This window comes from Fusarium subglutinans, assembly GCF_013396075.1.
Source record: "Fusarium subglutinans strain NRRL 66333 chromosome Unknown NRRL66333_c0000068, whole genome shotgun sequence".
Taxonomy (NCBI): domain Eukaryota; kingdom Fungi; phylum Ascomycota; class Sordariomycetes; order Hypocreales; family Nectriaceae; genus Fusarium; species Fusarium subglutinans.
Window position 1 is genome coordinate 133,783 of NW_023502131.1, and position 23,123 is coordinate 156,905.

The 23,123-nt window shown below is 48.5% G+C and overlaps 8 protein-coding genes across 8 annotated transcripts; 5 read left to right on the top strand and 3 right to left on the bottom strand.

Annotated features, from left to right (window-relative positions):
• Positions 1–189: 189 nt before the first annotated feature.
• FSUBG_6528 (uncharacterized protein) lies at positions 190–1,584 on the bottom strand (the record flags this gene model as incomplete). The annotated part of the gene is made up of 3 exons (XM_036684736.1): positions 190–217; positions 274–931; positions 984–1,584. The coding sequence occupies 3 exons, from the start codon at positions 1,582–1,584 to the stop codon at positions 190–192; spliced, it is 1,287 nt and encodes a 428-aa protein (XP_036537963.1).
• A 488-nt stretch (positions 1,585–2,072) lies between these two features.
• Positions 2,073–6,081, top strand: FSUBG_6529 (pre-mRNA-splicing factor RSE1; the record flags this gene model as incomplete). The annotated part of the gene is made up of 4 exons (XM_036684737.1): positions 2,073–2,316; positions 2,452–4,531; positions 4,711–5,998; positions 6,055–6,081. 4 exons carry the CDS (start codon positions 2,073–2,075, stop codon positions 6,079–6,081), a joined length of 3,639 nt encoding a protein of 1,212 aa, XP_036537964.1.
• Positions 6,082–6,278: 197 nt separating this feature from the next.
• On the bottom strand, positions 6,279–7,107 carry FSUBG_6530 (uncharacterized protein; the record flags this gene model as incomplete). The annotated part of the gene is made up of 2 exons (XM_036684739.1): positions 6,279–6,819; positions 7,028–7,107. The coding sequence occupies 2 exons, from the start codon at positions 7,105–7,107 to the stop codon at positions 6,279–6,281; spliced, it is 621 nt and encodes a 206-aa protein (XP_036537965.1).
• Positions 7,108–7,665: 558 nt separating this feature from the next.
• On the top strand, positions 7,666–8,871 carry FSUBG_6531 (coiled-coil domain protein; the record flags this gene model as incomplete). The annotated part of the gene is made up of 1 exon (XM_036684740.1): positions 7,666–8,871. The coding sequence occupies one exon, from the start codon at positions 7,666–7,668 to the stop codon at positions 8,869–8,871; it is 1,206 nt and encodes a 401-aa protein (XP_036537966.1).
• Positions 8,872–9,118: 247 nt separating this feature from the next.
• Positions 9,119–9,434, bottom strand: FSUBG_6532 (mitochondrial import inner membrane translocase subunit TIM13; the record flags this gene model as incomplete). The annotated part of the gene is made up of 2 exons (XM_036684741.1): positions 9,119–9,292; positions 9,351–9,434. The coding sequence occupies 2 exons, from the start codon at positions 9,432–9,434 to the stop codon at positions 9,119–9,121; spliced, it is 258 nt and encodes an 85-aa protein (XP_036537967.1).
• A 3,806-nt stretch (positions 9,435–13,240) lies between these two features.
• FSUBG_6533 (vesicular integral-membrane VIP36) lies at positions 13,241–14,402 on the top strand (the record flags this gene model as incomplete). The annotated part of the gene is made up of 3 exons (XM_036684742.1): positions 13,241–13,333; positions 13,492–13,562; positions 13,622–14,402. 3 exons carry the CDS (start codon positions 13,241–13,243, stop codon positions 14,400–14,402), a joined length of 945 nt encoding a protein of 314 aa, XP_036537968.1.
• A 3,286-nt stretch (positions 14,403–17,688) lies between these two features.
• FSUBG_6534 (AGC PKA kinase) lies at positions 17,689–19,575 on the top strand (the record flags this gene model as incomplete). Its single annotated transcript, XM_036684743.1, has 4 exons — positions 17,689–18,750; positions 18,808–19,061; positions 19,119–19,496; positions 19,548–19,575. 4 exons carry the CDS (start codon positions 17,689–17,691, stop codon positions 19,573–19,575), a joined length of 1,722 nt encoding a protein of 573 aa, XP_036537969.1.
• A 1,287-nt stretch (positions 19,576–20,862) lies between these two features.
• FSUBG_6535 (uncharacterized protein) lies at positions 20,863–22,673 on the top strand (the record flags this gene model as incomplete). The annotated part of the gene is made up of 7 exons (XM_036684744.1): positions 20,863–20,949; positions 21,010–21,081; positions 21,143–21,207; positions 21,263–21,444; positions 21,502–22,139; positions 22,188–22,377; positions 22,429–22,673. 7 exons carry the CDS (start codon positions 20,863–20,865, stop codon positions 22,671–22,673), a joined length of 1,479 nt encoding a protein of 492 aa, XP_036537970.1.
• Between the last annotated feature and the right edge of the window lie 450 nt (positions 22,674–23,123).

A 23,123-nucleotide genomic window follows, 5' to 3' on the forward strand; every position in this document is an offset into this window, starting at 1 on the left:
GTAGAAATCCTGTTTCGAGAGATGTGCTTTTTCTGCTACCACTCATCCTCAGAAATTTGTAACTCAAAGAGGAATGAGAAATGCTTCCGGTCCTATGAATACTGCCAGCCGGCACCTAGATATACTACAGATTCTGTACATTATTGGTACAACTGCCTCCTCCTCTCTTTTGTCTACACAAGGCTATATTCAGGCGTCCCTTGTGGCCGTCTCATATCTGCAATTGTACGGTCAGCTCAGCTCGTCTTCAACAACGGATTGACAACAACATACCTCTTACCACGGAATGCCCACACCCCCCAGTTACCACAGCTGACATCCTGGGGGTCCATGTCGTTCAGATCCCATCGAAGACTCCTGAAAACATTCTCTCCAGGCTGCAGGAGGATATCAAACTCGCCCTTCGACTTCTTGTTCACCCACTCGACGTCGCGTTCCATATCAAACTGGGTATAGCCTGTGCTGATAATAGGGATCTTAGTCTCAAGGAGAAGCGGTAGGGTTTCTTCCCACTCGTGACTGCTTGCAGGATGACCCAGACCGGGGTGAAATAGCACAAAGCAGTCAAAATAAGGATCATACGGCGCAAAGTGCTGCGTCTGGTGGACTGTGTGGTAGTAATCCACGATTGTACTTATCTTCATCTTGTACCAGACGCGATCCTCTACCACGGCTCCAAAGGGGTTTGAAGGGGTACGTTCTGGCAACGGGAACTCGTCGTCACGGTTGGCCATGCTTTCAGGCCCAACAAAGATGAGGTGTAGTCTGGCCTCGGGGAACATATGTGCCAGCTGAACCCAAGCAGGTCGAGGGAGAGAGGATTCAGCACGAGCTCCCAGAATGAAAATTCTGACAGCTGGTGCTTCGGGTTTAAGCTCACCAACGCCAGTTCCTCGACCTGACTTGGGAGGATGCAAGTTGTATCTCAATGCTGGTATCATCAATCAGTTCATGGCTATTCTCTGGTCAGTCGTTGCACTAACCGCTGAAACTCTTCAATCCCTCTGTGGTCATTCGCTCTCCAGCCTTGATGCTGTAAGGGCTAAGTTCATGGAGAATACTGCCAATGGTTACGGGATAAGTCAAGAGCCGGGTGATCTGTCTCATCTGACGATCAGAGTTTACAGCATCAAACTCTCTTGTATACATGAAAGTATCCCAATTGGTCATGTTGATCGCCGCATGTTCCATCTGAAGATCTGGGAGGTTGCCTTCTTCGAATACTCGGCCCGAGCGCAAATCGTGGTCATCTTCGTTAATTTGTCTAAGAGTGTCGCAAACTTCCAAGTGCTTTTCGTAATCATCCATCCAATGTTCCTCGCAGCAATAAACTGGTAAGCCACAGTCTGGGCATTCAAAGTTGACGTGCTGGGGCGGCTGGGTTCCTTTCGCAGCCTCGGGGTCCTCGGGTTTCGGGGCAATGGTAGGGAGCTTCGTTTGCTGATGGTCGGGGTGAGGACAGTAGGCATGCTGTCGCATAAAAGCAGCTCGTTGCCTGAACTCTGGTACTGGCGACTTTGAAAACGGGTGAAAGAGGTTGTCTTGACTCAGGCGTAATGGTGACGGAGACGACTTGTTGGTCATAGGTGCGGTGGCCTCGGATTTTGTCACTGAGGAAGTGGAAAAGTCCCTATTCTTGAGCGTGGGCGAAGCTCTTCTTTGGTCCTTGGTAGTTGAATGTCTGCGGATATGATGGGCTGATATCCTCATCCATGGCCTAGCTGCCGCTCCAGAGGCCAATTGCCTCCGAACAGTTGCAGAACATTGCCCACAGATGCTCGAGGCTGCTTTCATCAGATTGGGCTCCATCTTATAGACAAAACCAGCCAGATCCGACACAGTTCAATACCTAGATTTCTTCGGAAGGCCTGATATCGCTGAAGTGGGATAATTCAAAGAGCTCGGACCACAATCGTCTGTGCCGCAAAATAATTCCTCCGAAGCGCGCCAAACTTTTGACATCAAAGCTCGCTCAAGTTTCAAAAAGCTCCAACTATCAGCTTCGACGCGACACAATCAGACCTGCCTTTGTCTTTGAAGCCGCGCAGGCTCATCTGCGCCTAGCCGCAAACATGGCGACCACGTCGAACATGTTCATGTACTCGCTGACAGTTCAGCCGCCGACAAACGTCACGCAAGCGGTCCTGGGCCAGTTCGCAGGCACTAGAGAACAGCTAATCATCACTGCTGCTGGCTCGCAGCTCTCCCTACTAAGGCCCGATCCATCCCAGGGAAAGGTAATTACCCTCCTATCACATGATGTCTTTGGCATCATCCGTTCCCTCGCCGCTTTTCGGTTAGCTGGTAGCAATAAGGGTAAGTCATTCCAATTCCCCTCTCAGGAAAATCACTTAGTGATATTCGAAAGCGATGCCACAGACGCGTCGACCACAGCGCTACCGAGTACTTGATGTCCTGTCGCAAGAATCTCAAAGCTAACAAATCTTCCAGACTACTTGATCATTGCGTCCGATTCTGGTCGTATCACAATCATTGAGTACCTCCCTGCACAAAACCGCTTTCACCGTTTACATCTCGAAACTTTTGGCAAATCTGGTGTACGGAGAGTCATTCCTGGCGAGTATCTAGCCTGCGACCCTAAAGGCAGAGCATGCTTGATAGCCTCAACTGAGAAGAACAAACTTGTCTATGTTCTCAACCGTAACTCACAAGCCGAGCTCACAATCTCGTCACCGCTCGAGGCCCACAAACCTGGCGTCCTGGTCATCTCCATGGTTGCACTTGATGTTGGCTACTCGAACCCAGTGTTTGCGGCGCTCGAGATTGACTACTCTGAGATTGACCAAGACTCGACCGGCCAAGCAATGGAAGAGTTGGACACTCAACTGGTCTATTACGAGCTTGATTTGGGACTCAATCACGTTGTGCGCAAGTGGTCAGACCCTGTTGACCCAACAGCCTCAATTCTGTTCCAGGTCCCCGGTGGGAATGATGGGCCTAGTGGTGTGCTGGTGTGCGGTGAAGAAAATATCACATATCGACACTCGAATCAGGAAGCATTCCGTGTCGCCATCCCTCGTCGACGCGGCGCCACTGAGGATCCAAACCGCAAGCGCACGATAGTGTCTGGTATCATGCACAAGCTGAAAGGCAGTGCAGGCGCATTTTTCTTCCTCCTTCAAACAGATGACGGTGATCTCTTCAAACTCTCGATTGATATGATTGAGGATGAGGAAGGCAACCCCACTGGAGAAGTCAAAAGACTCAAGATCAAGTATTTTGACACCGTTCCGGTCGCCTCAAGTCTCTGCATCTTGAAGAGCGGTTTCCTCTACGTTGCTTCTCAGTTTGGTAACTACTCATTTTACCAATTTGAAAAGCTCGGTGATGACGATGAGGAGCTAGAGTTCTATAGTGATGACTTCCCAGCGGATCCCAGGGCTTCTTACGAACCAGTTTACTTCCACCCTCGGCCAACTGAAAATCTGGCCCTAGTCGAGAGCATTCCTGCTATGAACCCCCTCCTAGATTGCAAAGTCGCAAATCTCACTGGAGAAGACGCCCCTCAAATCTACACGATTTGTGGCAATGGCCCCCGAAGTAGCTTCAGGATGCTCAAGCATGGCTTGGAAGTCAACGAGATTGTTGCCTCTGAACTGCCTGGAATTCCTTCTGCTGTTTGGACGCTGAAGCTGAATCGCTCAGAACAGTACGATGCCTACATAGTACTATCATTTACCAACGGTACGCTAGTCCTCAGTATTGGTGAGACTGTTGAGGAAGTCAGTGACTCTGGTTTTCTCACAAGTGTTCCAACGCTAGCGGCGCAGCTCCTTGGTGACGATGGACTGATCCAGGTTCATCCCAAGGGCATTCGACATGTGCGTAATGGTCATGTCAATGAGTGGGCCGCCCCGCAACATCGCTCCATTGTTGCTGCTACAGCCAATGCTCATCAGGTCGCTGTCGCTCTCAGTTCTGGTGAGATCGTCTACTTCGAGATGGATGCGGACGGCTCACTGGCTGAGTATGACGAAAAGAAGGAGATGTTCGGTACCGTTACTTGCCTAAGTCTGGGTGACGTCCCCGAAGGACGATTGAGAAGTTCATTTCTAGCCGTTGGTTGTGACGACTGCACTGTCCGCATACTCAGCCTAGATCCAGAATCGACTTTGGAAAACAAGTCAGTTCAGGCTCTTACGGCTGCGCCAACATCGCTGGCAATCATCGCAATGGATGACTCCTCGTCTGGCGGTTCTACCCTCTATCTCCACATCGGTCTACACTCTGGTGTCTATCTCAGGACAGTTCTTGACGAAGTCACTGGTGAGTTGACCGACACACGTCAAAAGTTCCTCGGTCCCAAAGAAGTCCGACTTTTCCAGGTCACAGTTCAAGGCAAGACGTGTGTGCTTGGTCTCAGCTCCAGGCCTTGGCTTGGTTACTCAGACCCGATCACAAAAGGTTTTGTGGTGACGCCCTTAAACTACGTCGACCTTGAGTGGGGTTGGAACTTCAGTAGTGAGCAGTGCGAAGAAGGCATTGTCGGTATTCAAGGTCAATCATTACGGTACGTTTCTATTCCTTTTTGTTACACCTGATATCCAGTTGCATATGATGAGAAAACGGGATCCTATGCTATAAGCAGTGAGGCCTATTACGCATTTTTCCAATTGTTCCTACTGAAGCAACACATTCCTATAATGTTTTTGTGGCATCGTAAAACGAGGCATGCACTAACACTGGCAGAATTTTTAATATCGATCGGCTTGGCGATACGCTCATCCAGAAATCAATCCCTTTGACTTATACCCCGAAGAAACTTGTAAAGCACCCTGACCAGCCTCTCTTCTATACCATCGAGGCAGACAACAACACCTTACCACCTGAGTTACGTGCCCAACTTTTGGCAGACCCTAAAATCGTCAACGGTGATTCCAGAGTGCTCCCACCTGAAGATTTTGGGTATCCCAAAGGTACGCGTCGATGGGCATCTTGCATTAATGTGATAGATCCGCTTTCCGAGGAAGGACAGGTTGTGCAAACGATTAATCTGGAGAACAATGAAGCGGCAGTCAGTGCAGCAATCGTGTCTTTTTCAAGTCAAGATAACGAGAGCTTTTTGGTAGTTGGTACCGGCAAAGACATGGTGGTCAATCCTCGCAGCTACAGCGAAGGATATCTACACATTTACCGATTTCAAGATGGGGGGCGAGAACTTGAGTTCATTCACAAAACCAAGATCGAAGAACCACCTCTGGCTCTTTTGGCTTTCCAGGGAAGAGTGGCTGTTGCAGTTGGAACACAGTTGCGTATATATGATCTCGGCATGAGACAGATGCTTCGCAAATCTCAGGCTGAAGTAGCAGCGCAGCAGATCGTGTCGCTGAACACCCAGGGCAGTCGAATTATCGTCGGTGATGTTCAACAGGGCGTAACCTACGTGGTATACAAGCCTGCGTCGAACAAACTCATTCCCTTTGTTGATGATACTATCGCAAGGTGGACCACATGCACGACCATGGTAGATTACGAGTCGGTGGCTGGCGGTGATAAGTTCGGAAATATGTTCATTGTCCGCTGCCCTGAGAAGGCCAGTGAAGAGGCTGACGAGGAGCAAACGGGCTTGCATCTTATCAATGCGCGAGAATATCTTCACGGTACACCTCACAGAGTGAGTCTGATGTGCCACTTCTATACACAGGACATACCGACCAGTATCACCAAAACGAGTCTGGTTGTTGGTGGGCAGGAAATTTTACTATGGAGCGGTATCATGGGCACTATCGGGGTTTTCATACCATTTGTCAGCCGTGAAGATGCGGACTTCTTCCAGAATCTCGAACAACACCTGAGGACCGAGGACCCCCCGCTCGCCGGACGAGATCATCTTATGTATCGCGGCTATTATGCTCCTGTCAAGGGGGTCATTGATGGCGATCTATGCGAACGGTACAACCTCTTGCCCAACGACAAGAAGCTTATGATTGCCGGCGAATTGGACCGATCGGTCCGAGAGATCGAGCGGAAGATTTCTGTAAGTTCTCCTTGACCCAACATTTGTGTCCTCGCAGTGTGCTGACTAAACTTTAGGATATTCGTACGCGGTCTGCATTCTGATGAAGGAAAGCGGTATCTTTAGTATATCCTATGAAGCTATTGTACAAAACTTGAAGTGTTTGGGTTGTTGGCGGCGTTAACGTACAGGCCTAAAAGTCCCTGTCTTGGAAGAAAATAGGTAATCAGCGAACCGAATCGTGTGTTGAGAACCGCAACGCGGTACCAACCATGAATCTCATACTCAACCCGAAGCTCGATCAGAGTCCTCTCCAAAACGGGCCACGGTTTTTATATTTGTCGGCCTTCTTGCCCTTGCCAGAGGCTGGATTTTCTTGCTCCCATGTTTCATCGTCCAAATATGCTGTAACAGCGTTCTCCAGATCATAGCTAGATTGCTCCAAGTACAGCACAGCAATGTCATAGTCGGAGACTTTGCAGGATGTCATGAAGCGGCGAATCTTGCCCTTCCTCAGCTCCTCATCTTCGCCCTCGATGGGCCGTGGTGAGAGGCTAACTCCGCCCCTGTAATACTCTCCAGGAATCAACACGGTTCGTCTTCCGAGAAGCAAGTGGTCACTCGTGATGTTGTTACTTCGTCGCAGAGCATGAGCGGGCACGCCGTATCGAAGAGATAAGGAGCTGATGCTGTCATGGCGATGGTCAAGGAAATGCAGGATATCCGGAGCATCTTCTTTGGTAGCAGCCTGCGCCAATGCTGCCTTCTCGTCGTCGGCATTCGGCGTAGATGAGGCTACGGAGTATGGTGGCGGCGCGCCAGAGATATGTGTAGTCCTCGAACTGGACGACGGCAGCGATGTATAAGCCGGCGGTTCCCTCAACCCCTGCGGCAGAGACGTCGGTCCGGTCGAAACCTGACAGTATGGACAATAGTCGGCAAATCGCTCGTTCTTCTACCAAGAAAGAGTATCAGCTTCAGCCTAGATAAAAAATGATTGTTTAGACAGATGACGAACATGGATACATTTGCCACAGATGATTCTCGCACAGCATGCGACTCGACGATCTTGCGGAAGAGATAGCTTCTCTTCCGTGTACGCTGGCGTTGAGGAGAGGATGATTGCACATGTCGAGCAAGACTCCATGATATCGCGAATATTGAAGATCAGCTTGTTGAGTAAAGATTTAGGAAAACAGATCCGTATCTACCTAAGGATTCTACAGTACGTTTGAAGGTTGCACACCTATCCTCCCCCGAAGGTCGTGGTTGTCCAATCACGTCATGGGGGCGCTAGTGGCCTGTATAGACGCCACCCCACTGTAAAGGTACAGTATCGATCATATCCACGCGACTCAAAAAGACGTTATCATAAGCAGAAATGCATTAGAAAGAAAAACAATAAACTACGTATATTCTGACTGCTCAGCCTAAAGGTTTCCTCTTATTATCAAAACCCCTGCGCAAGTTTCTATATTTCCATCCTATCCCAATCAAATGTGACCTTGATTCTCAGGTGTCTCCGCTGAGCTTTCCACCTCTGTCGCATTCCCCAGCCAAGACTCTTCAACCTTAACCTCCTCCATTTACCAGGCCCACCATTTCCAACATCGCGTTGCGTCTATACGTGTTCAACCTACCTATACTTGACCCAAGCCATATCACAGCGATCTATAAGAGCGCCCAATATGAGCAAACCATTGGCCTTCGGCCTCAACCTTAGCAAGAAGCCAGGCGCGTCGAAGCCCCCTCCACCAAAACGAAGGCCGATGTTTGGTGACGATGATGATTCCGACAACGAAGGCACAGTCGCAGAGGGCAAAGTTGAAGAGATTGGAGAGTTCAATGACCTTGGCCGGGCTCATAACGCAAAATCCAACAACCCCAAATTAGGCAAACCGAAGAGTGGCCCTCCTACTCAACCCCCGAAGCTCAAATCCAAGGGTCAGCCAAATATAATGTTTGGTGATCTCTCAAGCTCTCTAGCATCACGAAGAAACGCTGAGGCTGCCACGGAAGTCGATGCTAGCGTCTACGAGTACGATTCTGTTTACGATTCTCTCAAACCAAAGAAACAGGTCACGAAGGAGGATCAAGAAAAACAGCCAAAATATATGAAAAATATCCTGCAGGCAGCCGACATACGGAAGCGTGACGCATTAATTGCCGAGGAGAAGAAAATTGCGCGGGAGCGAGAGGCCGAAGGGGAGGAATTTGCCGACAAGGAAAAGTTTGTCACAGAAGCATATCGTAAGCAACAGGAAGAGAATAAGAGGCTTGAAGAGGAAGAGAGGAGACGGGAAGAGGCAGAGGCAAAGAAGAATGAGAGTGGTGGCATGTCTGCCTTCTACAGAAAACTCCTCGATAAAGATGAGCAAAGGCATTCGGATGCTGTTAGGGCGGCTGAGGAAAAGGTTAAGCACGGCGCACCCGAGGAGGAGGATGATGCAGATGCTGGCAAGCAAGAGAAGGAGAAGACAGAGGCCGATGTCGCCAAGGAGCTTAACGAGAAGGGCGCCACAGTTGCCATCAACGAAGACGGTCAAGTAGTGGACAAGCGCCAGCTTCTCAGGGGTGGCTTAAACGTTGGCGTAAAGAAGAAAGAATCAGTCCAACGCGAGGCGGAACGACAAGCTGAGCGGCCGCGGAAGGATGTCGCAAATCAACAGTTTGGAAGAAAACAAGCTCAACGAGAACGACAGTCACGCATGATCGAGGAGCAGCTCGAGCAGTCAATGAAGCGATCACGAGATGAAGAAGCGGCACAAAGGGAAGAAGCTGAGCGAGCATCGAAGAGCCGGAAGACAGAGGGCGAGATCTTAAGTGCGAAGGAACGATACCTAGCTCGAAAACGAGCGGCCGAAGAAGCGAAGAAGGCCGCTGGTGGAACTTAGATGCCCAAACTCGGGAATTGAAGAAGGTTGTGTACAATGACATGGCATGGCTTTTGACACAACATCCCAGTCATATCTCCTCCGATTCGTCTATTGCCCTGTTCTATCCTTGATCGGTTCTTGGTACATGATAACATCTCCCCGTGGGCGTCATCCGACCCGTGTTGTCACAATATGTTACAATCTTGCGCTTTCATGAAAATTGTCGCAAGCCGTTGGTTTTTTTATTTTGAGAATCTTCGCGTCTTCAATTCTGCAAGCTAGCAGACTCTTGCCTTAATCGGGCAATGTATGCTGCGTTGACCATGTTCCAAGCGGCCATGTACTTCTCCATGCAGCTGGTCATGCAAGTCGTCTCGCCGCTCGATAGAGAAGTTCCGGGCTTGGGGACGCACTTCTCAAAGCAAGTCTCTTGGAGTTTCTGTCGTAAGCTATTGTTAGTCTTGGGCAGAAGGTAAGGAATTGCGAAATGGACGAACCTCAATGAGAGTGCGGGCGTTAACCAAGTTGGCCTCCTGCTGGACCTGCTTGATGACAGCAGCCTTGACTTGTGTGGAATCCATGGTTGTGATGTTTGTTTGACAGTCGTGACGTTGTCTGTAAAGGTTGGTCGCCTGTCCATCGCAAAAACGTAGCGGGGTGGAAAAACTATCGGTCCGGGGCAGGAATTGAAATCAAACCTGCACAGCGAAACCAAAATCAATTTCATTGACTTACAAAAGCTCCTGGATTTGGTAGGTCAATAGTCGTTTCACACCCAAGCACTTAACCTCAGATTGCTATGGCTTCTAGCTAAGTCTCTGTGTTTCTCATGATCACGGATAGTGACAGGTATCAACATACAGACGTAACTTGCTTGCAACCTGGAGGTAAACCAACAACGATACCATCATTACAAGCAGAAAACATTTGTTATGTGTTAAGGGCCTTGGTTGTAGTTGAGACCTGTTTGTTGGACTGCGAAACACGCTGTGTTCTCCTTTGGAGATACCGCATTGGTATCCTCAATGTTGGCCTGCTAAATGTAAGCTGATATAGATTCCCTCCAGCGTTGAAACCCAACATGCAACTGAGGCGTCGGAAGCAGTACTACCTATCCGTACCTACCTACCTAGACTCATACTATGAGTCTAGGTAGTAAGGGTATCGAGATGTGTTATTCCCGGTGCTGACTTGTGGCGTGGGGCTTCCCACCGTTATCGGTTCATTTCTTCCTCGCCCTCCAGTAAACAGAAAATGCGTCACTTTACGCTGAGGGAGGTCTTGGGATTATCACCCCTGACCAGTGCCCGAAGTGTTCAACTTTCTCCGTATGGCATCCGGGGAGGTTCAAATCGGAATCTTTCCAGCCACGGTGATACTTTCGAGTTCTTCCTTATACGGGAACCCGAAAAATATGTGCTTCTATCAATTCCGAGAGATAGACCCATCTCGTCCCTCCGGCTCCCTCAGCTTCATTGCGATCTCCTACCGTCCGTACACTTATCCTAGTGCGGGACCCGATCCTGTTGCCATCCTCATCGACATATACGTTTACATTATTCGCTATGGTCTAACCGCTGCTGTTAGGGATGGATGTGACTCGGGAGGGAATAAACCGCCATCCCTAACACCGTGCAGAATGCAGAATACCTGCAAAACCCTCGAATGCCTGAGGCTCGTTACTGCCCCCGAGTAGGTAGGTAGTGGACTTGAGCCAGCTCTTGGAGAAACGGTGACGGTGCCATTGTTATAAAACGGCTACGTGAGAGTGTTGGATAAAGAATATGGAGACATGATTGAAGTGCCAGAGAAGAGGTAAGTTGCGGATAGTAGTGTTTCGAGGGCCTCAGCTCATGTTCCAGTTCAAAGAATGTTGATAAACCTGGGCCATGCCTATGTGGTCCATCAAAGTTGAAGATCTTGAAATATCCAATGAACGACAGGTCCTTTCCTACCCGAAACCTCCAAAGAACGGCTGTCTTCAACCCAGTGTCGCTGCAGAAGTATCTGACCATCATATTTGGATTGCCAATCGGATTCACGACGTCAAGCCCTTCTTGCATATTGGTATAAGGAAAGGACCTATTGCTTTCCCGATTCCGTTCAAGAAGCCAGGCTACACATTAGTCGTCACCTTCTGTCATCAGTCCGCGTCGAGTTAGACACGATGTAAGACTCGAACTTACTGTTCTCTGTTGTTCACTGCCCAACACCATCGCACATGACTACGGTCCTCATACCCATGGCTTCCATCTGAGCATTTACTAGTTTGCAGGGCCTGCTATATCTACAGCAGATGTTTTAGAAGCACGGACGAGTGTCCATTGTACCATTGCCGATGCATCTATCAGTCTGTTTTGTCTAGCTTTGTCGCATTCGACAGCAAATACATACATGAAGGGGTTTCGACGGAGCTTGAGGCCTGTACTTTCCTGGCTAACAGCTAAATCTACTGGACATCGTATTTGAAGGGCTCAAATTCAAATCGCAACTCAGGGGCCCTGCCTTAGTGGGTAAACTCTCCAGCCCAATATGGACAAGATTGTGGTTTTCTTCTTCAAGACCAAGCATAAAGCCCAGAACTCAATGAAAAAAAAGAGATGTTGCGAGACTAAAAGTCAAGCGTGAGGTTTCGAAAAATTGTTCACACGGATAGCCCGAAGCCCGAAGGATACAACAGACAGACCCTTGGCAGAAGAAGCTACTCAAGACTACCGAGCAAGAGAAGCACAGCCATAGGTTCCAAAAATTGTGATATCTTGAAGAAAGGGTCCCCCCCGGTTTGACCCGGGGTAAACCACCTTCAACAAGAGAAGCATGAGAAGAAAAGAAAAGAAAAGCATCAACAGACGGAAGCCCAGGATTTTATAGTGCCCCAGTTTCCCACTGGTCTGGCTGGAAGCTGGAGGTTCCTTCCCTCGCTCTACTGTTGATCTGTTGCGGGCAGCTGGCGGACAGGTTCCTTCCCTTTCAACGCTGGTTCTCGGGCTCTCGCCATCAAATCGGAAGGAACTTGGTCGCCGGCTACCTACTAACTCAGGTACCTATCGTACTGGCGAGCTTCATCTTGGGCAAGTACGATATGGGTATTTCTAATTGTGCGAGGTAACAAGGCCGTCTCCCTACCTACCTACTAAGTATTGCTGGAAGGCAATGGGATGATCTTTCCGTTGTATCCCCTTCCTTGTGGGTGACCGGCACACAGTCTTGTCTGGCTTCGGCCTTGACCTAGGTACCCGTAATGGCTCATGTGTTGCAGGTATATATATCAAATTAACAATATCACAGGAACCTTCGGGCTGGTGGCACAACAAGAGAAGCATGGCACTTGGAGAAACCACCTTTTTTGTACAGGGGTTTCATTATTCGAACCCCGCCTAAATAGACAAATAACAGTGTTTTCCTTTGCTTTTCTTTGCCTATAACCCTCCCTTTCCGTTTCTTTGAAACAGAGTGGTACAAAAGCTGCAGACTAGATTTAAATAGTCAGGGAGGCCAATTTTTGGAGGTACGATTATCAAGAATGGGTCATTCAGAACATCCCATGGAACCACCAACACCAAGTTAAGTTGGTAATAAACAATATATCTGCGTGAGATTACCGCCATATGTTTGTCAGGATCGTTTTCAACAGAGATAATCAGTACAACAAGACTCGTTCTCCTGCGAGTACATCGATTACACTGGTGGCCAAGACTCGCAGCATTATAGGCAAGCGAAAACGAACACAAGCTTGGTACCGAATTCAACGATTAGCTCCTTGTGTGGATTGAGGACAAGATCAAGCCTAACAGAACAAGAGTTATCTATCCCTGGTGGGCTGGACGCTGTTGTGCAGTTGTTTCAGGTATAAGGAGGCCAAATTTTCTAGTAATAACTTATGTATGAACTCGTATTTCCTTTTGCTTCGCGATAACTAATGAATGCCTTTTGACGCTATAGTATCATCTAGTCGTTAGCGATGGAATACATGGTTCACAGTGGACGGGCTGAGGGTCTGAAATAAAGCAATACATGTGAAAGACAATGTGGCTACTGTGGCTTTAGAGTTTCGTCAAGGAGTGGCAGGGGTTCCAGCATCCAGAGTGGGAAAGTACCTGCAGTGGGGAGCACTCACCTAGAATCGTTTCGGCCACAGGCAAAGTCTAGAGGAAGAGGACACTTGTGCTAGCTCCTTGTCCCGATTAACAACCCCCAACATTTATCCACAACGTCACAACGAAGTTTGACAGCGACCACTGTGGTCAATTTCTTCTTGTTCTAGCACCAGACCTCACGATTTTGTTGCCGCATCCCAGAGCGGTTTGCGCCCATATCGAGCCAGCTCTAATTGGCCCTTAAGAGAGAAGAGAGCAGGGAAGAGACACCATCATAATATAGCTTCATCATGCGGTTGCCCTCACTATCAGCAGCGCTCCTTGGTGCGCTCGCATGGACTGCCCGCGCCGATGATCTTGATGATAACATCAGGAGTATTTCGGTATGTTCCCCTGCCTTCTTCTGGCGGATCATCTTGAGCTTCTCTGCTAACATTCTTCACTCTCTAGCTCAGGACACATTCCTTGACCCAGGTTAGTTGCGGCGCACGCGAGCAGACATTCACGGATCGGCAGATCAATTAACTCTTTCACCCGACAGCCCTACCTGGACTCGGATATGCAAAGCCGCTGGTACGACTTTGGCGGAGATACCATTATTCGAACCGATTCGTATGCATCCTCAATTCGCTGACAACGGTATACTTCGGATGTGGGTTGACTTGCTACAGGTACATTCGACTTACTTCGGATCGTCCATCGCAGTCAGGTTGGATGTACTCACGAGTCCCCCTGACTGCGACAAACTGGCAGGTCGAGGTCGAATTCAAGATCTCGGGCAAGAACCAGCTCTATGGAGACGGTTTTGCTATGTGGATTACCCGCCAACGTGCGCAACAGGGTACTGTCTTTGGAGGACCCGATAACTTCGAAGGCCTCGGAGTCTTCATCGACACTTACAAAAACAACCGTCCCGGCGTTGTCTTCCCCTATGTCATGGCCATGTACGGCGATGGCAAGACCTCTTACGACAAATCCAACGATGGAAAGCACACCGAGCTCGCTGGCTGCTCTGCGCGTGGTATTCGACATGCGAGTGTCCCTACCAAGATGCGCCTCACCTACTTCCAGGACAAACAACTCAAGCTAGAGCTCCAGTACAAGGTTGAGGATGAGTGGCAGACATGCTTCGACCTCGAGGATCCCCCAGCCATTCCTAACATTGCCTATGTTGGTTTCACTGCTGAGACTGGTGAGCTCAGCGACAACCACGATATCATTTCCGTGGCGGCCAAGAACCTTTACACTCAGCCTGGCACCAGCAACACTGGCAAGTCATCTGGCACTAAGAGCAAGGGACGCAAGGGCACCGGTAAGACCACCAACGGAAACAAGCAGGGCGGCAGCTGGACATGGTTCTTTACCAAAGTCATCCTGTTCATCATTGTTGCTGGCGGTGCTTATGTTGGCTACACTGCCTACCGAGCCAGAGCCAAATCGCACAGGTTCTAGACTGGGTAGCCGAGTATGAATGGGGCCAGCGCCTGAAAGAAATAAGGGAAACAAGTCGGTGAGATAAAAAGTCTCCGCTTAGACAGCATCATTCAGCTTTCCTTGAATCTTTTGTATTTGTGTTTTGAGTAAGGGAGAGGCGACGAGAAGGGCACAAGCCGGTGAGCATTGTGACATACCTTTGATACGAAGGGAGAGAACAAAACTACTATTTTGTTGAGTTATGACTACGGATTCCTGGTTCAATGTTCCTGCTTTTAAAGTTGACTTTGTGAGGTAGAGTTGTTGGTGGAGGGGAAGCCTTGTAGGGTATCATCAAATACTGCCATCGGTACTATCATAAACGCATCGCCTGTGCCTGGTGGACCAATGTAAGCAAAACGATCCAGCCTTTGCCGGCAATATACACATTATACTTTTCTGTATTGAATAAAAAGGAAAGAAACAGAGAACACCTACATACACAGCCAATGATTAATTATATATAAATTCAAATTAGGTTGACTGAGAATCATTGATGGTTCCTGAAAACGGCAAAACTCCAGGGTAACTATTTTCCTTTGAGACAGGTTGCACACAGAAGCAAAAGTAATCATACCTAGACATGACTTACTTATGTAGGGAAATCGTTAGTTAGGCCCGTAGAAAACAATTGATCAAATTTGAGTCTGAGCTATTGAGACCGGTGAAGATGTTGAGCTAAAGGCTAATAATGAAAAGGGTTGGCTGTACTATATACTCACAACGGGTTGAGTACTACGGAGTAATTACCTTAACATAATGCTGAAAGTCAACCTAGCATGTATGAAATACCAAGCATACCTAGGTAGTATTCACCTAAGTTGATAGAAAAGGGGCACGGCCTCTTTTATACAAGCAGAATAAGAGCAAACCTCAGACAATATATAGAGATGCAATTCAGCCTTGACTTCATGCAAGGCACAGTGCAACACCAGATTATATTAATGCATGTATGTTCAAGCAACCGACTTACCTTTGACTCCAAATCCCCGAATTATTAGTGATCAAACTGAGCACAAAGGAGATACGACATTCCACTGCATTCAAGTACATAAGAAATCCATCTCATCTACTAATCACTACACGTTCCAGCGGGCGCACTAATCCTGAGCCGGGAGCTTGATTGAGGTATGACTGATCACAAGGAAGCTTTCGTGAGTCGGTGTTGGTCTAGTTGATCATCCACTGATACAAAAGCCCTCACTCTCATCATCTCTAGATCTAGGGAAGGTAAGGTACTTAACCTACCTGGTAACTTCAACACAGGAAGCTCCCGTCGGCTCATGGATCGAATATCCACCCCGCCTTTGGTGACAGTCCACGTTCTCTCTGTAACTAGTGACGCCAAGCGCCGAATATCGTCCAATGTCAAGATAGTAGTTTCTTCAGCTCTATGCCTTACAGTACTCCATTGTGCTGAGCTGTTACTCTCTTCGCTGTAGCTCCTGATATCAGAATTTGAAACACACCATAACCGACCGGATCCTACTTGTGTCTTTTGTCTATGCTGAGCAAAACTCTCTCCCTTCCATTCCAATCCGACCTAGTGAGGTCCCTCTCATACAGGGCGCCAACCCTCCCAGCAGTCTCGACTTTTCCTCACTCATGTCATATTGCTTGGATCTACTCAATCTACGTCTTGTTCCTTTCATCTCATTTGAATTTGATCTTCTACATATTTCATGCCCATGTCCATCATCGTCATCGTCAACGTCAACGTCAACATCAACCAACCCTACCTTATTGCATGACTCAAGGTCTTTTGCACGCTATTATACGTCTCGCCGAGTACTCGCTGCTCTTTGTCCTCGGTGTTTCCGCTTTCACCCAAGTCTACCAAAAACATCGACATCATCGCATTGCTCTCTATGCTCTGACCCAGCCCATGTCATTCTTGCCATACTCACGGATGTTATGAGCTACTAGTTATATACTAGAGTTGCAGATCAGTCAACCAATTGCCGCTAAAGAGATCTCGTCTTGACAAGTTGGCGCTTCGTTTTGGACACGAACCGACACAGGGCACCGCAAGCGAGCTCACAAGAGCGAAGTAACCCCCGGCAACAACAGCTCGCGACCTCATTTTGTGCCTATCAGTACCAGTATCAGCTCCCCTTGTGTGCAATCGTTGATCCGATCATAAAAGAGGGGCAACTTTCGTTGTGGGCGAAGCTCCAACTACTACATCATCACCAGCCTGCTTAAACCTTGTACCGTTACTAGCTTGCCTCAAGGTGCCTTGCCCCGGCTTGCCCTGCCTTCACAATCATTCATATCACTTTGTCTTGTGCAAAGATTTTGATCACTCACACTTAGACGGGCTCAGTTTTGGCTTGGCTATTTAAACGGCGAAAAGCCAAAGCCAAAAGCATCGTCCAACGTACGGAAAGTCTTCAATCGAGAGATCTTTGGCTATTCGTATCCTATCCCTCCACCTTTGCCAGCCACCAGAGAAAGCCAAGGAATAGTATCAGCCATCCAATTGCCGGCCTCTGGTGGAATGCGCCAAGAGCCCAAATCCTTTGTTCACTCACGAAACCAAAAAGAAGGAAAAAAGCAAAGCCCAGGTTCTCACCACCGAGCATTGTCTTTATTTCCCCTGTCCTATCCATGCATGCTTGTTAGGCCCATAGCTCTGGATACCGTTGTTTATTACCTAACCTCACATCTGAACGAGCTGAAAGAGAGCTCCCCCACAGAAAGACAGGCGCCGATCTTGAACAGACCGGACCAGGACCAGACCAGACCGAGACCAGCACGTCACGTCAGCCTCCAGCCTCTCCCCACTATTACGTTGCTGTACCTGAACTTGAAAGAGCTGCAATTGCAAGGTTAGCTCGGGCTAGTAGGTTGCACCAGGCGAGCTCACTGACCTCTTGCTGGTCCAGGAGAAGCAAACGTGCTCAAACCCTTCCAACTTTGCTGTCTCATCCATCTGTCCCTCTGTCTACTATCTCTCCGTATCTGTCATCCTGTTGTCAATCAATCGGCGAGCTCTCAGTAACTAAGGCATAACTCAACCGGGTATCCCACAATTGGATCCATCCGCATCCACCACAAACCAAGCTGAGAAGCTGGGCTGGGTAAACTGACCTGTTCCGTTCCGTTCGATTGATCTGCACAGAGTGTTTCCTCATCTTTTGATCCATTCTACCGCAACCACCACTACTCCTACACACTAACTACCTTACCTATCTCATCCCCTCCCCGCTTCTCTTGCAATTCTCTCCCCCCTCTCTTTCTGTCGTCACACTATTACTACCCTATGCCTTCACTGGGGTTTCTCAAGAAAAAGCGGACCAGAGAGGGCAACTCTGACCCTTCTGCTTCAAGTCCAACTAGTCCAGTTACTCCTACCACTTCCAGGTCCAAATCCATCTCTAAAGCTTTTCACCTGCCTCGAACAAGCAGGCAGTCCACCTCAGCGCCAAGTGCCCAACCAACCAACAGCCAGAACCAGCAGCAGCAGCAGCAGCAACAGCCCGACCAGATTCAGGAAGGTGCCGTGTCTCAATCGAATCAATCCTCTGCGCCGAATGAGCAGACGACAGCAGCGACGGACGGACAGCAACAAGAAGACATGAGCGCAATTAACCTCCATCAACCCTCATACGGTGCGGGCAGTCCTATGAATCACGATCATCAGAATCTACCCAGCATCAACAACCTCATCAACCCGCCCCAGCAACAACAGCAGCACAATGCCCAAGGCAATTCCTACAACAACGGCCAGACCAACCCGCAGTTCCTAGCCGCCACGATAGATAGCCATCGACCGCAGACCGTCAGTCCCGGAACTGATCCCGCAGCCCTCCAACAGCAGCAGCAGCAAGCTCTGCCACAGCCTAGTATGCCCCCGCAACAGCAACAGTCGCAGGCGCAGCAACAACACCAGCAGCCGCCTCAGCAGTTCCAACAACAGCAGAACCAGAGTCAGAATCAGGCGCAACAGCAACAACAGTACCAACACCAGCCGCATCATCAACAAAACGCTAGCACTGGTTCAGTCATGCGCGTAACAAAGGGAAAATACTCGTTGGGTGACTTCGATATCTTGAGGACGCTTGGAACTGGTAGCTTCGGCCGAGTACATTTAGTCCAATCGAAGCACAATCAGCGTTTCTATGCGGTCAAGGTGCTCAAGAAGGCCCAGGTGGTCAAAATGAAGCAAGTCGAACATACCAATGACGAACGTCGCATGCTAGCTGACGTCAAACACCCTTTCCTTATTACCCTCTGGGGCACGTTCCAGGACCCGAAGAACCTCTACATGGTGATGGATTTCGTTGAAGGTGGAGAGCTATTTTCACTCCTGAGGAAGTCGGGAGTAAGTTTTATATGATACTCTCCCAAAAAACCAATTGATCTGACTAACGCACTGCAGCGTTTCCCTAACCCTGTCGCCAAATTCTACGCCGCGGAGGTCACTTTAGCTTTGGAATACCTCCATTCAAAGAACATCATATACCGTGATCTCAAGCCAGAAAACTTGCTACTCGATCGGCATGGCCATCTTAAGATCACAGATTTCGGTTTCGCGAAGCGTGTGCCCGACAAGACGTGGACTCTGTGTGGCACTCCGGATTACCTAGCTCCTGAAGTGGTCTCTAACAAAGGCTATAACAAATCTGTGGATTGGTAGGTTGTTGCGACTGGCAATAGAACAGAAACGGACTAACATGTTTGGCGTACCAGGTGGTCCTTGGGTATTCTGATATACGAAATGCTTTGCGGTTACACCCCCTTCTGGGATAGTGGATCTCCCATGAAGATATACGAAAACATTCTCAAGGGCAAAGTTAAATATCCGGCATACGTCAACGCGGACGCTCAAAATCTTCTTGAGCGACTGATCACAGCCGACCTTACAAAGCGGTTAGGTAACCTCTACGGAGGCCCAGATGACGTAAAGACCCATCCTTGGTTCGCTGAAGTCACCTGGGATCGATTAGCCAGGAAGGACATTGACGCACCTTACACGCCACCAGTCAAGGCGGGTGCAGGAGACGCAAGTCAATTCGATCGTTACCCTGAGGATCCCGAGAAGTACGGAGTGGTTACGGCACCAGATGAGTGAGTGATCATTTGCAGTCTCCATTAATTGGCCAAGCTAACCCTTTGCAGGTACGGTCACATGTTTACAGAGTTTTAAGAAAGTTTTTGAGAGCGAATAATGGATGCACTTGTATGATTAGGTTGGAAACAAACCTCTTTTGGTGCAGCCAACTTTGGGTGGGCGTTGATGCTGGTGCGCTTCCTCTTGGATATGAGAGAGATGCTGGAACTGTGTTATTCGTCGTTGGTTTATGTTTCAAGCAATTGCAGGAATGCGGCGATGAAAAAGAAGGCTCCCGGGAATCTCTAGTTGGAGAGTTGGTCGGCTGTTGGTTGATGAGCTCAGTTTGGAAAGCCAGGGGAACATGTCCTATGCAAGTAGCCCAGACCACAGAAAATAGCCTCGAACGAATATCCGTACTACGGCATCCTTATACTCAGGTACCCAGAATATATCTGGTCCGTCTTGGTGACTATTTGCTGAATACCCATGCACAACTTGATCAATATTTTCAGTCTATCAACGTTGCTATGACGTTTCCTTTACAATTCTTATCAGATAGAATTCCCAACTAATAACAATTCTGCCTCATCTTCCACCGCCCACTGTGATTGAATGGCTCCACTCAGCCACTAACGAACGGGTTCGGGTTCCTCTTTTTAGTGACGCTAAGTAAAGCTGGGGTTGGGATTTTGGGAGCGGCCGCCATCAGTCTCCGAAGGGACGGACCGCCGTTATGAAAAGAAGGTGCTTGTCTTTGCTATCCTTTTCACACAAAATATTAAAAGAAATCGCAGGGTTGGGATCCAATGATAAGGTAATACTAATACTGGCTGGCTTTGACAATACAAGCGAAGGCTGTCGTTCCCTTTCAATTGATTCATCCCGATTCATTGATCTTATTTTCGACAGGCCAGAACCACTGTCCATTTCTCGGTGCCTTTTTCATTTAATGGATGTCACCCCATCTGACATTTGATTCAGCCTCATCCAATACCTGGATTAGTACAGTACATTAGTAGGTAGTCACAATCCCTACTAGCCTTGTACGTTATAAACTCACCGATTCTCTTGCTTCCACGTTTTCTTCTCTCCTATAACTAAGTAGGTAGCAAATCGTACCTACATTCACCTCTTGATCGAATCCCCCCAAAAACCCACCGCCAAGCTTTGACTAGCGACCTGCAAGGACCAGCACGGGCAGCGAATCCGGTGGAGGTGGCTTTTTTAGGACATTGGATCCAGTGTGAGGGATCTTAAAAACACCCGCCTTCTGGATACCTTAGCTCCATTACCTGCCTTACTACGGTACCTACAGAAGAGATACTCCTGCATCTGTCGCACACGCAGCATCTGAGCTCGGGTTCTTGCATCGCGGTCGCAATGGAAGACTATTTGTTTCGACATTACGTTGACCAGTGTCGCGTTGTCAAAGAAGAGACCAGCTATATCCAGGTCTTCAATTACTCGGTAAGTTATGTCTCGAATGGACTTCGTATCAAGAACAATGCTTGCTAATACGCTCACTAGGATCCGTTCTATGATATCTGCGAGGAGCACCCCTTGCCCGATGATGAATTTGACAACTTTCTTCATCAAAGGGTAAGTCGATGCCTTAAACTGCAAAGTATCTCAAATCACAGGACTCAACTGACAAGGATAGGGTGCCTTTGCGCCGCTAGATCATCTGAGGTCTGGCACTAAGCTTCTCAGTGGTTTACGAATAATGTGAGATCCAAAGTCGCAAAACATCGAGATAGAGTCCACTGACACCGCTGCCAAGAGTTCAAAAGAATGCCAAGCATCCCGATACGTTTCTCCCAAAGGTTATCTCACTTCCGCCGGATAGATACAGTTCCATGGTTCGCACCTTGAACTTGCCATATCGGGGAATCGAAACGACTTCAGTAGTTGGTCCTTTTTTCTGGTCTGCTCACGACCAGGATGAAGATGAGCCTCATTTGCGTGAGTTTCCTCTCCCCTGGGCTCCTGAACTTGAGCACCCGACTGACATCTTACCAGAAATTGTCCATCGTAAATCAGATGTTCTCAAGAAAGGGAGAACACGAGGCTGGGAGATGCTTCTCTCACATTCCCTCAAGACCGGCGTCACCACCGGCTTTATCAAAGGCACTCCCAGCTCAGAAGTTGAAAAGTCCTTGACCCATCTCAAAGCATGTGCTAGCCAAGTTGGACACCCCATGCTACTCCCCATCATCATCCTCACGTATGATCTATCCCCCGAAAATGACGAGAAACAACGAAAGGCTCGGCACTGGCTTCGCCGTCTCGAAAATGCCGTGAGTTTGCGCAATGAAGTTGAGGAGCAGGAACAGTACTTTCAAAATGGATTTATCGATATCGATGGTCTAAGTCGTGATTTGGTTGAGTGCCATGGCAATGTCATGTGGAAACGACCTCAAGCATATGAAGCACTAGCCAAAGAGATGGAAAAGGCCATGGAAACCTTTCGTTTTGCTTGGATGACCCTGGCCCCTCCGGCCGAGGAGCAAATTGAAGCTGAAAGAAAGCACCGCAAGGAAATTCAAAAATTGCATCGAAGCATGGCATCTCGTTTGGACTTTTACAAAGTCAAGCTCAAAGGCTTGGAGAACTACATTCATACAACTCTTGAGAGACTCAAGGTTCAGCGGGAAGCGGTCAGTCGCCCTCAAACTCATCGCATGATTTTGCTGATTTCCGAATAGCTCTATAATATCATGTCGCAGCGTGAAGCAAGACTGAACCTTGAAATTGCAGGAGAGCAGAGGCGAATAGCCCATGCTAGTAAGCGAGACAGTACGGCTATGAAGACATTGTCGCTCATGGGTGCTCTATTTTTACCCGGAACTTATCTCGCATCCGTATTCAGCATGACGTTCTTCGACTTTGGAAAAGGTTTGCTATGGTTCTCCATTATCTATTGGCGTTGCTAACCTGCTGACGCAGATGCCGACCCTGTCATTTCTGTTGAGCTTTGGGTATACTTTGCCATAACGGTCCCCGTAACGGCGCTGATAGTCGGGGCCTGGACGTTCATTGACAAACGTCGCCAAGAGCAGCACAAAAAGGACGACGCAGACCTGGAGAAGAATATCGACAAGATGGAAAAGGAGATCATGTTTGCCCTTAGGAAGCGGACCATGAGTAAAGCCAATACCTGGAACACTGTTAGCCCACCCCCGAAACCATGAGGAAGAGGAAGGGAAGATGATGCTCGAAATTTTGATGGTATTATGGAAATTCTGGGCTACCACGCGATTTACGACTCATGAACACCTTGATGCCATTTGTGACGATATGGACGACTTCACTTCAAGAATAAACCCAGATTTGACGAATACGATGCATTAGATATATATTTGCGTATAAAAATACGATACGTTAAAATGTGAGCGTCCTATGACGGCATCAAAAGCTGCCTCCATGATGTCTAGGTAGCACCTAGTACGGGGTACATTTCCTCAAGTCCGCCCAAATTATCATAACAAACGACTCACGTGTGGAACATGTCAACAAAACCCCAATTAGTCCTTCAACTCCACGACGGTTTATCCATACCGACTCTAGTAAGGACGATAAGACAGTACAAAAGCACAATACAAAATTAAAGAGTTCTTGCTTTTCCCCGGAAGACCTTGCGC